The 19,204-nt window shown below is 38.0% G+C and overlaps 2 protein-coding genes across 2 annotated transcripts in view; one reads left to right on the forward strand and one right to left on the reverse strand.

Moving 5' to 3' along the window:
- Positions 1–1,405, reverse strand: part of LOC105455063 (cadherin-23) — a 15,428-nt gene extending 14,023 nt beyond the window's left edge. Inside the window, exon 1 of the mRNA XM_011698110.1 lies at positions 1,121–1,405. The gene's annotated coding sequence lies outside the window, so the exon portion shown is untranslated. The remainder of the gene's footprint in view (positions 1–1,120) is intronic.
- A 7,949-nt stretch (positions 1,406–9,354) lies between these two features.
- On the forward strand, positions 9,355–11,470 carry LOC105455064 (basic helix-loop-helix neural transcription factor TAP). Its single transcript, XM_011698111.1, has 3 exons — positions 9,355–9,434; positions 9,843–10,040; positions 10,329–11,470. The coding sequence occupies exons 1-3, from the start codon at positions 9,432–9,434 to the stop codon at positions 10,863–10,865; spliced, it is 738 nt and encodes a 245-aa protein (XP_011696413.1). The 5' UTR covers positions 9,355–9,431; the 3' UTR covers positions 10,866–11,470.
- The last annotated feature ends 7,734 nt before the right edge of the window (positions 11,471–19,204 follow it).

Raw genomic sequence — 19,204 nt, forward strand, 5'->3', positions numbered from 1 at the left:
TGTAACGTCACAATAAGTTATAATATATTGCAATTATAAAAATGTTATACACAAAAAAATACTTACAATTATACATAAATATCCAAATTCTTTTCTCTACCTTCCGGTATTATCTGTAATTATTTTATTCATAACGTAACGTTTAAATATTATTAAAATCAGATAACCGATACAGGTTTTAGTGCCGTCGCCGTATCGCCTCGTGCTACAAGTACTGAACAAAAGAAGAAGCACGATTATACCGTTGCGCCAAGAAATCGCTGAGGAACGAGACAACATCCTCAATCCCCGACCCGGATTCCTCGATTTACATGAGCGTCGATTTACAATCGTCAATTTAGGTCCAGTGTTCGATTTGACTACTTCCTTTCCCGTTGCATTACTTTCTTCAATGTGCAATAAATTTAGAAATTGTAAAATGTGTTCCCCAGTGAGTGTCCTCAGTTTTCAACTCAGAATAATAATTACGTAAAAGCGTGAATGCGAACAAGAATGAAATAAAAATGGAAAATCACAAGTCACTCGAATTTCCAGTTTGAATGCAGCAAACAAAAAGAAGTAACAGACTTAAATACAAGTCGTGAATACAGCAGGTCTTATACTCGCGAACAGATTATAAACCGCATACGCAACTCTTACTATATGATATGAAAAATTAAAAAGAAAATAAATGATTAGCTTCATTTCTATAAGATTATTTTTTAGTATTTGACACATTTAACAAATTCTTTTGTGAAGCATGCTATGATGTAAGATAAAATAATCCTAGCGAAACACTATAAACATTCTCTCGGTAATGAAGACAACGAGATCTCTTCAGCAATTGAGACAAGAACTAAATTAACATCGATCTAACTCAGCACATTTTATTGTTTCAGGATGAACAAATCTTGAGGTATATTAATATGCATTTAACGTTCTCCTATCGAGTTTGAGGAAACCGAAACTGGCTGATCACCAATTCCATAGAAAACTCCTTATTAAATTATTAACTTATTAACCAGTCTTTCACGTCTAAAGTGAATATTCAGATCAACGTTTTCGGCAGTTTAATGTACGCTATGAAAATTCGAAAAGTTCATCTCAGGATGAGGCTTCGCCATGAGCCCAGAGCACTTACCTTCCAAAGTCGCTCCGAGATACCGCGCTGCACAACACCGTTTTATCACCTCATCGTGTCACGACACCGCACGTGCTGTATTCCCGCGCACCATTCTATGTTCACTTAAACGTATTCGCGAAATCGCGTCGAATCCGTATGACGCATCCCGCGGAGAGGTATAACTAACAGGTACGAACAGACGTGAGAAAATGTCTCTTCTACCCTCGCGGTATCATTGAACGGTCGGCGTCGTTCCGGACCGAAAAGAGAACCAACCGGTGTCTGCCAGCCAATGGACAGGTCTATACTGCATCCTAAGGAGGTATGCGGCCTCCACCACGGGAATGGAAGGTATGGAGAGAGAGAGAAAGAGAAGTGAGCGAGAGAAGCCGCGCGCCTCGGAGTAAAGAGTGGCTATAGTCCGTACTGTAAAGCTCCACCGAGGACGACGACGACCTGAGGAGCGAGTCTTTTTCTCTCACGTATTGCTATTCGGGGTATTGGGTGACCCTCGAAATCGATTTGACGACCTTCGGCCGCAAATCCCAAGAATTACGTTTGGTCCCGAAGAAATTGGATGGTTTGCGGAGCGATTTTTTTGCGATTAAAAACTCTATCGAACTCCTTTTTACAATATTAATATAATTTTTATCTCTATATGTTTTACAACAATCGATATACAAAGCAGGTAATTTTCTGTAATATAAGCGTTACAATGCTGAATATTTTGTGACAAGGATTTAATAATGCAAAACGAGAAAGAAGAATATTCTGCTTATCAATATATTATTAATTTCTTGATAAAGAAATTAAATCATCAGTCGAAAATTTTTGTGCCGTTTATAATAAATTGCTATGACTCATCTGGTTGACATATGATTCGACAGTAATGAAAAATGGCAGAAGATTAGGGCTATATATAATGAGAAGCGAATCGATGATGAGAATGGAATTGCGTCATCAGTTTTCCTGACATTTCGTTTGCTAGAAGCAATCTTGAAGGTGTTGGGATCTTTTGACGTAGCTCCTTGATTAATCTTCTGGTGTACCATTAGGAAAGCTATTTTTTTCGAATGGAGTTATTCACGTTGAAATGAAGTTAATCGTACATACAGTCATACAAACATTGCGATGAAGAAATTCGTGCCAATAATTAGGCTTTAAAGAGAAAACTTCGCGAGAGAAAGTAATATTTTTTCATTCAACGAAGCGTCCGCATCCATAATAATTAAACAATTAGCTGCTTTAAAAACCTCTTTATAGTCTTGAGCTATAAGAACTTTAATATTCAATCAAGATGTTGCCACTTGAGATAAAGATTATTAAGAGCAATATAACTTAACACATAGTATTAGCATATTAGAGTAAAGAATTTATTTTTTAAATGCTATCAAAGAATTATTTATTAAGAATCTCAAAGATACAAAAATTTAATTTTTTTAAATATACATTTAACAAGCTATTTCGAGTTTTTATAAAAAGGAAGTAAATTACAAAAAAATAATACAATTAGCGTCAACAACTAAATCGCGTCTGAAAGATGGCTAGACGCAGAATAAGCCGCGGCCAAGTTTATCTCTGCTAGTTCCTCGTTCTCGTCCATCTCGTCTGAGAGATAGTTCAAAAGGTCTCTCCCGCGTTAAGGCGTACGTTTAACGTGTACAAGCTATAAAAGAGCAACGTTAAAATGCCGAAGGCTCGACGCGCTCCGTCCCTCTCCGTTCTCTTCACCAGTTCTTCCACTCTCTCTCTCTCCCTCTCCCTCCCTCCCTCCCTTCCTCTCCCTCTCTCTCTCTCTCTCTCTCTCTTTCTCTCATTCTCTCTTCTCTTCACTCTTTCGCTCTGGTGGGGATAAAAAGGACGCGGAAAAGGGGTATCCGTGAATCGTAGTGTGATCGGAGAATAAGGACGACGGGAGAGCAACCGAGAGAAAGGCAGAAAATCAGTCAGGTAAGAGGAGGACCTCGCTACGGCGAGCGAAGAAGGGGATTTGTACAGTTAGCAAAGACCGCGCGCGCGAGCAGCGAGCGGCGAGCGCGCGACTCCACCTTCGACGATAGAGTATCATGCCATGCATCTAATGTCGGACTGGAGATTGTTTTCCCCTCTATAGAAGCGGGACAACGTCCCGCTGATCAAGACCTATCCAAGCTGTCGGGGGATCGGGCCGGACCGGATTCTGGATTTCCAATCGCGCGGTTGCACGCGCGCCTCAGCTTCCACATAACATGATGCTGTCGAAATCGCCGCGCCGCGCGCCGGTGAACGGGCAATTGTCTCGACGTTTGCAATCTCGAGAATTTATGTCAGATATTTCTATAACCGAGTTAATTACGTAGCTGTTGGTAAAGAATTTGTTGGATAGAAAATTGATTGATAAAAAAACTTGAATTTCATTAAAAGAGATGAAACTTGGAATAATATAAATTCATTAAAAAATAAAAAAAAATATCGGTGTAATACAATTTTATAATAAAATATTGAGAATAATAATCTTCTCACAATGAGCGTTACTCATAATTACAAAATCATCCGCCTCTTAACTTATTAACTTATTAATATCAAGTTATTATACATTATATACCATACGTTACACGATTACACATTTCTCATAGATTATAATTTATAATTAAATATAATTTATAATTAAATATAATTAGAGAGGCTCGTGTATCTAGCAAAGAATTGAGAGGAAGAATTTGAAAAATAAGTTAATTTTATATGTTGCCATATTTTAAATTCCCAAGTGCGCATCCCGTGTTTGCGGGGATGCAGAAATCTAGAGGACACGTAACGAGCGCGAACGTAACGCGTTTATACAACAATAAATTACACACGTTAGCAAGACCACGAGAAAGAGAGAGAAAGAACGCGTCGCGTCACGTCGCGTGAGAGAGATCGCGTCTGCCAGCACAAGCATCATCTCCCGACGCAATCCCTTCCTCTCTTTTTCTCTCTCTTCCCGTCTCTTTTTGCAACTCGCCTCTGCAGACGTCCGCGTCCTGTTACGACTTATGGGAAAACTCTCGTGAACTACATGAAGCACAGGGTGTTGTCAGTTAGATAACCCACTTCTCACGCGCGCGCTCCCGCTCCTCTCACGCGCGCGAGAGACGCCTTTCGAATCGGCATGGCGATTCCTCTCGTGCAATAAGTCGCGATCGCGAGTCGATCGCGATTTCCAGAGGCCGAACCCGCAATGTGGTCGCGAAAACAAAACAGAAAGTGATTTAGTGCACTTTGATTTTCACGCGCGCACGAATTTGTAAATAATTCAATAATTCAGTACAAGAGTAAAAGAAATTCATAATTTGTACGATACAGGCACGACCTCGTGTTTAAAACGAATCTTTAGAAGTAGGGATTTATTTCACGTTTACACACTAAAGCTTTCATAATTAATATTTCTGTGAAGATATTATTTTAACGAAGAACACGAGTTCAATTAACACAGCTGATTCCATGAAACATGTTTTTAAGATAAATTATTATTTAACTCATCAATTTATTATTCCATCAGTTTCAACGGCAATTTCTCTAAATAGAGCAGAGTCGATACATCCAATAACCGATCAATTTTGCAAAGAACATGAATTTACTTTCCGGAACTATACTTTCGAACTACATTTGCGTGGTTTGCACGTAACAGCTTTCTGTTTATTTATGAGCTCCATGATGTGTTGTAATAAATCCACTCGCAACTTTCCTCGCATCATTATAATACGCTACAATACATATGCTAATCATTTATCGTGTAGTGGAATAAATGATCCGATATTACAATTAAACATTATTACTGATATCTCAATATTTATAATATTATTAAAATTTTAGAAACGGTAATTAAAGAATTTTTTTATTTAATAAAAACTGCTCGCCCTAAATTCTCATATAAGGAATTCGAAGAAACAGTTTCACAAAAAGATTTCTCTCTTCCCTAGTTCGCGGAAATATTTCACGGATACCTGCGAAACCAGTTGGCGCGCTATTTCGTTGATTGCACTTCGCCGATAAATTATCCAATCAGGGCGAATCGCCTTTATCGCAGTCGAACCCTTTGGGCCTGACAGTTTCGGGCGAACGCGATCGGCGTTACCTCACGGCATGCTACACGCCCCTTGCTTTTTTATTTGATTTTCGATTCTGCACGCCTCTGGGACAAATCTTTCGTGTAATTTCCAATATTTCCGCCGGCCGATCGAACATGTGTCTGCAACGGCATCGATTTCACGGCAACCTTTTATCGACGCTACGAATTTTCAAAGTGTGAAAAGGGTTGGGGATCTCTCTGTGCTTTAAAGGGTGCGCAAATAACGTTGCAGAAAAAATATGAGTTAGAAAATCCCATAAATATAAGACATTTTATGCGGAACTTATATTTTTCCAGCAATAATAAATCATATTTCTGTTTAATTATTAAGAAACTATTTATAAAAATAATTATAATAATAAAAATATATAATATATATATTATATATTAGATTGCAGTAATAAGATTCTTAAATTATTTTCTCTAAATCAAAATTTTTCTTTTCTTATTTATAAAGAATCTTCATTAAAATCATCATAAAAAATTAATAAAATAGAAATACTTAAATACACATGTATATTTTTAGACTTTTAAATAAATATTCTGTCACGGTTGTCGTATTTCCATGAGGTAGTAACGCGTGACGCACGAAATAATAATGACCATTCCAAGAAAGCGTGTCAGCGATAAAAAATTTAACGGTGGAATTTTGCGAGAGATAAATTTCCTCCGGGAAGTAAATCAGACGAACACCAACCGCACAGGAAATCATTTGCAATGACTCGCGCAAGCATCGCTTCGTGAATACATATTGTTTAATTTCTCTTCTTATTTCATTATGGGGCGAACCCCGTGAGCATCCAAAGGCATGTAATGCCGAATACAGAGGCACAGTCTCACAAGGAGAAAGTGACTTTATTCCGGTCCGCGCGATCGTTGTAGTTAAATCTTTACAACACGCGGAAAAATTATATAAGTCGTTTTTCTATGACACCATTTATGCTGCCACAACAATCTCACATTTTTACGAGCGTCACATTGGAAACAAATGGTTACCGTTAAACGAACGGGATAGAAATTGAATCTAATTTACAGAGTCCGAGAAAATGAAATTTTAAAATCTCATAATTCATACTTTCATGCAGATATTCAAGCAATTATTATTATCGCCATATTTATCTGAAAATAATGAATCTCTTCGTTTTTATTACTGTATAAAAACATTTCGTGTTCGCATCTATAATACAAATTGCAATGTTTCTAATTTAAACTCAGTCTACAAAAAAAACTAAACTAGCGGAATATGAATGGTATTCCCTCTCATATGCAAAGAATAGTACGTTGAACCGTTGCAATGAAGAATAGCGTGGGATACGTTCAGGATGGATCTGTGCTAAAGTCGGCCGATGTACCTCTGCTAGAGGCAACGCTCATTAACGCACGATGCGTCCCGTGAATTACTTAGGAGCGTTATAATTATGCAAATTGATCGAACGGTGCCGTAATACTCTCGCATTAATACGCTCCATCTTCCGTTTATGGCGTAAGGGAAAAGCGCGCAAGAGCGAACGCCGCGGCGCGCGACGAAAGTAACCGCGCAACACAACACGTGCCGCTGCAGCTCGTCGTTATCAGATTGCAGACACCGAGTCTGCCTGAAAAGCGATTTCGTGATGATCCAAGCGATTTCCCGAGGTAATGCAATTTCGGAAAAATGTCTCGCAATTGTAGCGTATACAATATGGACAACGAAAATAGTACTTTTTTACGCGGGGCAGAGAATCGTTTAATAACTGATCGATTTAATATTGCGAGCTAGCAATATTTTGCAGTCTGTCAATCATAAAAATTATAAAAACGAACATTGACAATAATTTATTAATAACAACAGTAATAACCGAAATAAATATTCTAAAGGTTTAATGCAAATTTGATTATTTTCTTTGTATCTGTCAACAAATAAGTTCGGAAGTTCCAAGATATCTCGTATAGACTGCCAAATTTAATTATCAAAATTTTGCGCTGTAATCGTAGGTCAAAGTCCTCTGAACGTGACTCCGACGAGAGGGGGCATTTACCCGAGAGAGGCATTCATATCTTCCGATGTCTCGAATTTTTCTCATGTAACTCTCCACGTTTGGAAATTGTACAAACAAGCGAGAAATATTTACAATTCGTTCCCCCGTGGTGATTGTAACATGTGTTACAATCTGGTCAATTCGCACGCCCGATTTGCCCCAAATATCAGACTCGAAGTCAAAAATTCATATAATCATCAACCGGAAGGCGGATTTGTTTGTTTCGGTAGAACAAATTATTGACAGTACACTCAGAATGTATCGCGAATATCCATCGATAACATGAAATCCTCGTGCAAACAGACGACACGTGTTCTTGACATTTTTTGTTCCCGAAGCGTGTATTGGCGCCAGTCTTACATATTCATCGAATCGCGCGCGCGCGATCGAGAATCAAATCCCGGAGTTTACCTGACACCGACATGATAGTAAAACAATCATTCCGGAACGTTCCGAAATCCTGCGTGTGAAGAAAAAAATGATGAAACCGTGATTGATATAGAAGCTAATATTCCGCACGAATCAAATTGATTAACGTCCTTATCTTCGTTCTATTGATCCCTGTGCAAACTAATATCTCGCGGTATTAAGTGCGCAAGATACACTCCTCGATAGTCCCGTTTACTGACCATCGCACACTTTCTTTCGCATTGCTGCACGATATTTGATTGGTAAAGTTGCACAATAAGAGCGCTAATGATTGTTGTTCGCGTGTCGCTATCCTATCTTTGTCATATTATTTCTCTATAATGGCCTAATTTATAAGTTTAATAAAACAGGGATGAGATAATAAAAACCTCGTCTTTTTATGAAGATTCTTATAGACTAACTCAGACTTTGAGAAAAAGATTATCAAAAATTTAATTTATAGAAGCAATTATTGTAATAAAAAATCGATTCTCGTAGTTTTGTAGTTTTGCTCGTTGAAATTCTTTCGTAAGTACCCCGTTAACGCGCGGTACTGGTTTCTATAGCGATATATCTGACATTATCAGCTGATTAGCGTATATGACATATGGTCATCGTTGATTTTATTAGATTACCTCTGCAACTTATTTTCAGCCCATGTATTGTGCACGAGCGTTAGATAACCACAAGACTGCGGACTTTCACGAGGAAATATTGTAAGTAATAAGACACATAACATATTATTTTATAATCTACTATTCTACAATGTTGTCTCTCATGTGAATAATACAATATTAAATATTAAAATATTTATATGTATATTAAATTTAATAATCGATATATTTATATCATAATTAAATTATATAATTTATTAATACGCGATATACGAACGAGATTATGTTCTTGTGAAACAGAATTGTGCGCCTTACGCTCTTTTCTCCCAAAGATGAAAAACCCCTGTTTATGGTCAACCCGTTGTGCTTTACAGACAGGCGGTATTTGAAAGTATTTAAACATTATAGAAAGCATAGTACGTTATAAATTTTATAAAGAATTTATACAATAATTTCTTTGCAGCATAAGGAAAATGTTAAAATTTTTTACTCTTAATAAAAGAAATTTTTAACAATTATCTTAAAAATTACTCTAAAAAAAAGATGATTTTTTTATATGTGTACTGATAAGAGAGAATTACGGAAGCTTATGATTTTTCTGTAAGAAACTTTTCAGTGTGAAAATTTTAACTTTAGCATTTTTAAAAATATGGTACTTGTTTTCAACGTAAGTGTAGTAAAAACGCATTCGAGAATTGATTGTAAATTTGAGGACCGTTCATATACGTTAATCTCAAAGCGGTGTAATCGTCCTAAAAACCTCTAATCTTCTAACAAGGCGGCTACATCGCCGTGGCACGCGTCTAACGCATACACGAGGTGGGGCGGGGAGAAACGCTAGACGTACCCCTCTATGGTGATTATGGGGTGAACTCTGTCTCGGTGCCCCTTAGAGCCTCACGGTGACCCTGCAGGGTTCGTGGAGGGGACGAAATACCCCCGGGACGGTATATATGTTCTAAGAGCCCCTTGCCACATGCACAGTACCAAATTGTACCCCGCCTAGTCCGCTCGTCGGTGAATTCTTATTTTCTCGTTCCGATCGTCGTTGCGTGATATGAATTTTTATTAATGTCTGTTCTCATCCTCCGAGAGTGCTACTTCTACTCTGTGCCGTGTGTTATTTCGGGAAATTCACTTTGCCTCTAATTTGCCAAAAATTAGAGATATTTAGCAACCAACAAATTCGGATTTTGACGATGGTACGTGAAAATGTATTCTGCAAAATTTTCTGAAAGAGCTTGGTATAAAAAAAAAGTTAAAACTGCTTTTATCGAGACTGTAACTCAATTTATAAATCTTGGAAATAAGAACTAAAATATAAACCAATTTATAGTATTGGAAAGTATATTTAAAAGGGCGCCACTACCGCGCGTCTCCTGATTCGCATAGTAATATTATTAGACACCAAGATTCAGCCTCGACTGTATAAAGCGCTTCTCTACTTATATTTATAAAATGCAATTAAATAAGAATTTATATTTTAAAGGAAAATATCTTCTTTTGCTTTGCAAAACTATAATTTTACGATCATAAGAATCTCCATACATGTAATGAGTACAAGCGTGTAAAAAATCAGTTTAAAATTGTTTTATCGCTTTGCGTTACAGCAAGATACGGCGATGTCGTCAGAGTACTCATTCTGTAGCGAGGGCGGCTTCGACGAACTCTCGAGCTCCTCCGATTCTGGTTTCGATGTTAGCTTCGAATCGCCGAAGCACGAAGTACCAGCCGACACTCTGTTCCCTCCGATTAAAGAAGAGAAGCGCAAAAAAACTCGGAATACTCGTTGCAAAAGTCCCACGCAGGTATATAAATCAATGAGTATCTCTCGGTACATAACTCATTCCTGTAGCATCCCATAAATAGTGAAAGAGTTTTTAAATACAAATAAAAAATTTTCCAAAACAATTACAAAAGTTTAAAATACATTCCAGATATCTTTTAGATATCCGTTGGTCTATTCAATTACAATTCTTATCTACTTGTCTATCTGAATTTTATCTACTTGCTCACTTAAATCTCATACTCTCAGAATGATTCTCCTAAAAATCATGCGTCAATTCTTTCTCACAATGTCCTACTTCTACAAATAGGTACTCAAATTAAAGAGGAACCGGCGGATGAAGGCGAACGACCGCGAGCGTCACAGAATGCACACCCTGAACGACGCCCTGGAACGTCTGAGGATGGCCCTGCCGACCTTCCCCGAGGACACGAAGCTCACGAAGATCGAGACGCTCCGTTTTGCGCACAACTACATCTGGGCGCTGTCGCAGACCCTGGGCAACTCCGAGGACGGCGAGATCACGGTGAACGTCGGCAACGTCACCGTCAGCATCACCGAGAACGGCAACATGATCACCTCGTCGAGCGGAAGTTGCGCGGTGGCGGCGCAGAAGAGGCTCGGGCCGCAGCATACCGCAGGCTTCCCGTATCCACCTCAGGAGCGATTCGTCGCGCCGGAATGGCAGGAGTACGATTGCTACAGCGATCAGAGCGTGAGTCCGCCGATGCAGTATCCGCCCTGCTACGATCAGAGGATGTACCAGGTCCACCGTCCTCAGCATCAGCTAGCGCCGCCGCTTCATCATCACATGCCCCATCACAACAACATGTATCAGTGTCTTTAGACGTCAAAGTGTAAATGAATTCTTAATGGCTTGAGCGAGAGAGAGCCGGTTTCTTCAGCGTTGTGATTATCTCTATTCCCGCTCAGAATCAGCCCACATCTCTGTCTACAAATAATGAGAGAAATAGAGAGAGAGACACAGTAATGATTATCGCTTGGATAACCTAATCAAAGAATTAACCAGAGGAAGAAATTGAGCATAACTACTTATAGCTGAAGAGTGTTTTCTTTTCTTTCCAAAGAGCTGACGTGATTGTAAAAAGAAAGGACAGTGCTATGACTATCGTTATCTACTTTATAAGAGAGTATTTTATTCTAGAAGAGTATCGAATCGCTTTTACGGTGTAAGTCGATTAGAATAGGTCTTTAATTCTGCTTTTAATCCTCAAGCATATTTTGCTGTATATCAATCAAAAAGATGATAAAGCAAATTATATAATCAAGATAAAAGATAATATTTTTACAAGAATAGCGGTTTTATTTTAAAATTAATAAAAAGAAACTCTTTTTATGCTAATATTAGAAGCAGTTTAATGTTTCAATGTGGAAAAGAAGGAATATGTTGGATTTACCAATATATTTGAAAATTAATTATAGATAATTAATGAATGATGGATTTCTTATATTTTAAATATTGCATCATTTACGTTCCTTTTGTTCTAGTCAGCAATATTCTTAGTTGATCTCGAACGCTCGATCTCATTTTTGTTCGGCATATCTTAAGGAAATATATATACAAGTTTTTAAGTTAATTTAAAAAAAATATATATATATATGAAATGCCCACCAGTGCTCTTATTATAATATACGCAACTGCTGATTCAGGGAACATATATTGTATATAATTTATACCTAAATAAAATCATATTTTACCTACATTTCACATTGAGTCATCTTTCTTCTATATATTATATTTGTATAGATATATCATATTAATCACATTTGAACATTTACATTATTAATTATAATTTTACATTTATATATAAAATTTTAAAGTATAAAATATAAAAAGTTTTGATTTTAATTTTATGTATATAATTCAGTAACAGAATTTACAGAAGAACGTGTAATATTGTTTTCGTATTTTACTATTACGTTACTATTTTTTATTTTTATGAAAAATCGAAAGATTGAAACTGAGACATATAAGTCGCAAATTATAGAGACCCTATTCTCCCAACGAAATGCTCTAATCCACTTTACAGGAATGAAATGGTGGTTTGAGAATGGATGAGCACGTGCCAGGACACGCGTCCTGTACTGAAGCCACCGCAGAGCAGATGTATCACAAATCGCGCCTGAAGTTACATCCACCCATGTAATCCATGAGATTACACGTAAAACATGACTATGATTCGTTTAATCAATGTAAGTATTGAATAACCAATTTCTATAATTAGTTGGTCCCCAAATAATCAATTAAAATAATAATGCAATTAAAATTCTCATACAATAATCAATATAGTATTCTTTTACATTACGAAGTTATATTTAGCATTTCGAAATAAACGATTCAAAATTAAACTTACAGTACTACGAACTTTTTTTAAACATCTGCAAATAGTGAAATATACTTTTGCAACAATTTTCCGCGCATGGTTGTGTATAAATTTTATCACGTTTAACTAACATTCGCTTGTTATTATGGAAAAGCATCTTGACGAAGAAGGCAATTTGCATAACGAGAGCAAGTGGGTATCCCCTTATAGCGTAACGGCCAAGTGTTAGCAAAATAAATAGGCGATTTCGATCGTTCGATCAAACGGAGTACGAGCGAGAGAAGATCTGTCAAAACAGCCCTTTGGAGCGTCCAAAATGGAAGAATAATATTTTTCTGTCTAGTCCTTGAGAAAATTTCACTTCGCTTCCGAGATCCACCCGTTCGTTGTGATAATATTGATCTATGATTATGTCATATTATTCAATTAAAAATTACGTCGCGTATTTATTGCTCATTGTCTTATTTTTTTCATTATATATTTAATCGTCCCTCCATATAATTAAATATTTGTCTTATTGAATCTTAAATATCATTAAATTTTAAAAAATTATTTTGTATAAGTTACGAAAAAATAATAAGACCTTTAACTTGACCTTTTACTTTATAGATTATTTTTAAATTAAACAGATGCAGTATTTAATTCTTGTACAAATGAAGTTCAGAGGACTTCGCGGATTGCTAATGCGAACGTACTAATCCATCTCAAAACTGCTGCGCGCGAACAATAATTTCCTATACAAGATCTATTTGCAAACAGCGTGCAAGCTGCGACGAATCCGTTAGCACACGCTCGATCGTTTCCCCAAATCTCGCCAATAATAGTAATGCCTCAATGGCGCCATTATGCGGACGATATATCAATGTGTGCATAGCGCACGACAGACGGCCAGCATCCATAAAGGTGTTGGATTTTGGGGTGGGTTCAATCAGTTTTTGCCGAGAGCTTACATCCCGTCCACGTACCCAGTAACTTTAAAAAAAAAGATAATAACGAATAAACCGGCACAACAAACAGTTTGCATCGCTTACTTTGTTACCTTTGTTACAAAGTGCTTTTCGAAAAACAAAATTTTATCTATGAATTCTTATTGATCTACCTGGAAATTCATGTTTTCTGAAAAAAAATTAGATACACCCTTTTAATATCTTTTTTTTTGCAAGAATATCTCGATAATCAAATATCATGAATAAAATTTCTTCATAGAACCAAATCACGCCATTCAATGAAAAATAATTATATTTTTATAAATTAATTTTTCTACAAGATAATTCTCTTGTCATTAATTATAGAAATATAATTTTGATCGGTTATTCCACATTTTGCAGAAGTGAGACATTTTTCTTCTGAAAATACATAGCTCGTGGGTGTAGACACAAGCGGGATTCACAGATCAAGCTCGTAATGACGAGCTTACGTTACTTCCCGTACGTACAGTATTTTTTATTTTTTTATTTTTTTGCGCACGCGCCTCGCGAGGTCACAGACGTAGTGATTTCGATCGACCTTCCGTTGAGTCGTTTCCGTCGAGTGCACATATCGATCGCCACGGTCGGCCCTCATTGTACCGGCGCGCTGGTCTGTACGGTGACATACTGGTGGCTGACAGAGACGGTGGTCCCCCTCCCCCCCCCCCTATGAAAAGAAAGAAAGCGAACGGCAGGGTAACGAAGGGAACGAGGCGCGGGTAGAGGTACGGGGGCCACGGTCATCAGGAGGGTGAGGTCGGTCTTTCCTAATTCAGGAAAACTCGTGAAATTACCTTGACCGATCGTTGAGCACTTAATCGAAGATTAATGGCCGTAGCCTTTGAAGACCGGAGCTCCACGAGCGCGGCGCGACTCCGTCCCCGCGTTGGAGATTTAATTCGCTTCACGAGTCGGCAGTCGTGTCATTCCCGATCGAAACTGCGCAGATTAACAAATTTCCCAATCGGGCAAAATTTCCCAAAACGATCGTGCTGTCAAATATATAGATTGGCTATCGTTAATTGGGAAGAATAAATTTTAATGTTCTTTAAAGAAGAAATATAGAAAATCAGTGACAATAAATCCTGAATCGCTAATGTATAGCGAGATCAATTCGGGACGCTACTTTTCTTTTTTTTTCAATAAAACAAAGATTTATTTTTATTTTAATGCCTTTATTCTCCGGGATCTCCGGGGCTTCAATGTGTTTATTTGCGTACGTCTACTCATACGGAGGAAAATTCAATAAGCATCGTATTTCCGCATCTGTTTAGACGCGTCGTGGTGCAGGGTAGCCGGTTTTCCATTGCAAGTCGGCATTTGCAGGCCTTTGTGGTAAAACCACAAACAATACCGGTTACGCTACCGCGTTGTGCTCCGGCACACAACACGGAGCGCACTGCACTTTCTCTATTCGCGGTGACTCTCACTCGTGCTAAAATATGGAAAACCTTATTTGAGCTGCGGCTGATCGGTCGCTCCCCCATCTCTGCGATTCACGAAATTAATTAGAATGGACCGCGGATTAATGCGCGCACCCTCGTCTTGCATGATGCGTTGTCGGATAAATGAAACGCCGCGGAATGAAGCGTGCACGAATTGCTGGCACATTTATGCATCGGCGTTACTAAGATTAACCGAATCGGGGTGAGTAGGAAAATTAACTGCGGTTGAGTCTTTTGCGGTTGAAGAACTTATAGATTATTTGTTGATTATGTGAATTTGACGTAACACTTATTATAATTCTAAAATAAAAAAATGTTCGTTCTATCACAATTTATTCTTCTAAAATCAGATATACATATTATTTATTATATTTTATTTAAAAAAGATTGAAGTTAAATTTAAAAAATAATACCACAAGAATTTAAATTAAATTAAAAATATCAGATTAATTTAATTTAAGGTAATAACATAAGTTGCTTTTGCTCGGAATAAGTTTTATAATGAGAAATAGTAAAACATGAAAGAAAATTAGAATAATTTGAAATTTCAAATATTATTATATATTTTGTGTATTTTGTATAATCAGTACTCAGAGAATAATTTCGGAAACATTATCCGTCAGCCGTTACTCGGCCATTCTATAATCATCGGTGTCGCGAAAATTGACGGTTTTGCAAAACGTCAAGCCGATGACAGAGAGACTTGCGATGAGAGAGAGAGAAAGAGAGAAAGGGGGAGGGCATTGCCACACGTGCATACATACGTACAAACATATTCACGTACGCGCGTACGTACCCCATATAGTTTGACTCCAGCGCGCTAGACGCACAGGGGGACAGATGTCTACGGGGGGCAGGTGTACCCCAGTGGTGCGCGTGCCAAGCAACCCCCCGCCGCGCCACCCATTCAAGACTATAATTTACTTGAAGAATGCCCGACCCAGCCAGGCATTCATCCCGGAGTGACGTGGGTTGCTGCTTTAGGTTTAACAGCGTGGCTCTCGATCGCGAGAAGCCGATCCCGCAGATCAGTCCGATTGCCACCCGTGAACCTCAGCGACGAATATCGGCGACGTCGTATACGACGTCTGTCACAATAATAACGACGACGTCGCGTCGACGGATGCGCAACAAAGCACGTATTATAATTAGCACGTATTATAATTGTCGAGAATTTAGAAAACAGACTGCAGTATCACGAAGGTAAAGTACTCAAATTTATGTGCTCGAACCAACAACATTCACTTGATCCATATAAATATTCATATTTCATCGCTATCGCAAATTATCTTTCTTTTTAATTAAAATAAGAAGGGAAAGATATATGTGTATATTTGTGTATATTTGAATGTTTATAGTATTGCACGGATTTAGATAGCAAATGATACGTTTTCGTAATGGTATCAACCGTCTTGACACTTCCTCACTTTCCCCGGGCTTTAATCACATGTAAAACCGGGATTAAGTCCGCGCCAAAGCCCCGTCGGACAAATCATTGATTTAGCATCATTGTGAAGCAAGTCCGAAGCACCGCGGCGACGCGTTTTATTGGGCTGGTAGGATCGAGATTATGCAGGATTACATGTGCGCTGAAAGTATGTTTGATCTCTCGTCTCCTATCTGTGTGAGTTTTATTTGAATCGGAAGGGGCTCGGGAAAAAAAGACAGTCCATTTAAACCCTACTAAAATGGGGCTTAGTAGACTCATTGAAACAAACGTATATTTATCTTACTTACGCTTGACTTAATCATCATGCTATCGTTAATTTGAAATATCAACATTAATCCAATTGAATTGTAATTGAAATTGAAATTTTAATTTATCCTTATCTGACATTTGTGTATTTTTATGTTAATTAAAATCTTGAAATATTAAATGCATGATAAAGGCAAACAAAAAAATTATATAAACCAATATTGCTGTAGTCAAAATTTTGAGCATTACTTATTGTTACATTAATTACTATCGAATATTCTAACGGGAATACTTTATATAATTCTATAGCGGTTATTTACAGTTACACGCGCTGCGTTTAATCCGAAATTCGTCTTTAAAAGATTTACCTGTACAAATGATGATGGATAGAGTTTCCTTTTCATGGCTAATTATGGCGAACCGCGCCGAGCGGTTTTCCCTAACTGTTCAAATCGTCCGCAAATAGTAACTTAATATAGTAACCAAGCGTAGCCCTTCGTTTTGAAATCGCTAAATACCGCTGGCAAATTGGTAGTAATTTAATATCATACATCGGCTCTTTCACGAAGGAGATTCTATAGGAAGAAGCTACTAGTTTTACTTCACGGGAACTTTGTTTTCTTCAATAGCGCAGCACCCGCCAGAAATCAGCGGTCAGTTGAGCATAAAATCTGGTCGACACGTAACTAAAATAGCATGAAGGTATTACTAAAGAAAGAAATATTTCAAATGCATTAATCGTAAGCTGTCAAGAAATTCCAGATAAAAGACAATATTCTAACGTTTCCCTGCACTCAATGCCATTAGATCAAACGCCAATGATACTGCGTTGCACTTATCTAAGAATTTCGGAATTAACTCTGGTGTTTTTCTTTTGGTCATGACCACGTTGGATGATGCACGTTGTGTGAATCCTTTTCGGAGAATTGAAAATGGCGAAAGCGCGCCACGCGCAGAGATCCTTTTAAATATGCAATGTTATTCCTACACTTTACACGGGTGCTGGTCCCATAAGCAGTCAAGTGGTGCCGTAGCTCGTGCCCCACGCGAATCCCTCCCCCCATCCTCGTCGCGCGCCGGGTACCACGAAATCCCGAATTCAGGGACTTCCCCTGCGGGGCCCCTCTCGTCATCCCCCTTCAGTCACTGGCTGGCAGCTCATTAAACACCCACAGCACCCTTGGTCGCCCCTCGTCCTGATTTAACTATTGTTTAGCGCTTATGTGTGCGTGTGTATGTCTGTATGTGTATGTATCGTCGTCCGCGGAGCGGATTCGGTGGAGACTCGTCGCGACGTGTACGGGGTGCTCGAGAAATTAATGGAAACGAGAGGAAGAAGTCGTTCAGTGACAGAAAGAGCTCCTTGCATCACGCATTCCTCCAATCAATTGCGATGGAAGGAGCTAAGAGCATGCATAAATTTACAGATGCAAGGAAATATAAAATAAAATTGTTGTAAACGGAAGATTTATAAAAAAAGGATGAATTCTAGAACTGATAAAAATAAAAGTATGCGCTTTGCGAAAACAAACACAGAGAAATACAGTCTGTCAATCTGTATAGCTATATAGATTCAAGAACTTAAATATTTTCAAGAGTCTAATCCTATTAAACGAAGTTTGTCAGAATTATTCTGTTTTACATTAAGATGTCGATTGCTTCCGGGTTGTATCCATGATTTTTGAGCACCCTGTATGCGGCGATGCTAATGTGTGCGCGATCAGCAACATCGTCACAACCACTATGCGTTCACCATCACCAGCAAAGGGATCGAACGAGCCATCTGTCCGTATTTTTGTACGTACGAATGGCAGTGGTTCTTATTTTGATGCACTTCGCGCAGTTCATGCGATGAGTTATGCGGGCGGGGTGAGAAGGCGAAATTTCGCGCTCGTCCTCCGCGTGGATCATCCTCCAAGCGGGCCTCGAGGGAGTTCCTAACGAAGCCGACAACGATCAGCGAAATTTGTTGGTTCAATTGCCCTTCGATTTAATTTCGACATTGTCACGCAGCCGTTACTTAAATTACGCAACTCGCAAAAAGATAATTAAGAACAGGGAACTGTAATAAACGTGAGTACGTTTTAAATTTGATTTGTGAGTCTCAAAGTATTATATATATATATATAGGTATATATATATATATATATATATATATATATATACACATTAGATCATATTGTTTTAAATTTTGCATATTTTGCAATTTTAATAACATTAATATACGATAATATTATAAGATCTTTGTATTTCATCTTTACAATTTTAGATGATTAATGTCTAAAGAAGTAATATAACATATGTTGCTAATATTAACTTCAAGAATAATTTCATTTCTAATAGTTCTAATACAAAATAATATTTTTGTATTCTTATGCTAGTTTTACATTATTATATTATTTTTAATTTTATTCTTAATTTGTTCACATTTAAAATGTTTTCTTAAACTTTCTTTTAAAGCCGTGCAATACGCTCGAGATTTCCGGCGCTCAGCTTTTAATCATCGTTCATTATCTACCTAAATCCAGTCACGGATATTGAGCACCGCCGGAAATACAGAAGTGACGTGTCCGTCTCCCGGTGTATACACCGGCTCGAGCTCTGATTGCGATCGTTCAACCCCAGCAACGTACGTCACCCCTTTGCGCCTTTCTCGCTCCCGCCAACGCCACCCTGCACATTATTATTTCATAACAATCACACCGTACGCGGAACGATAACTGTCTGTTACG

This window comes from Wasmannia auropunctata, unplaced genomic scaffold (genome assembly GCF_000956235.1).
Source record: "Wasmannia auropunctata unplaced genomic scaffold, wasmannia.A_1.0 LD335957.1, whole genome shotgun sequence".
Classification (NCBI taxonomy): domain Eukaryota; kingdom Metazoa; phylum Arthropoda; class Insecta; order Hymenoptera; family Formicidae; genus Wasmannia; species Wasmannia auropunctata.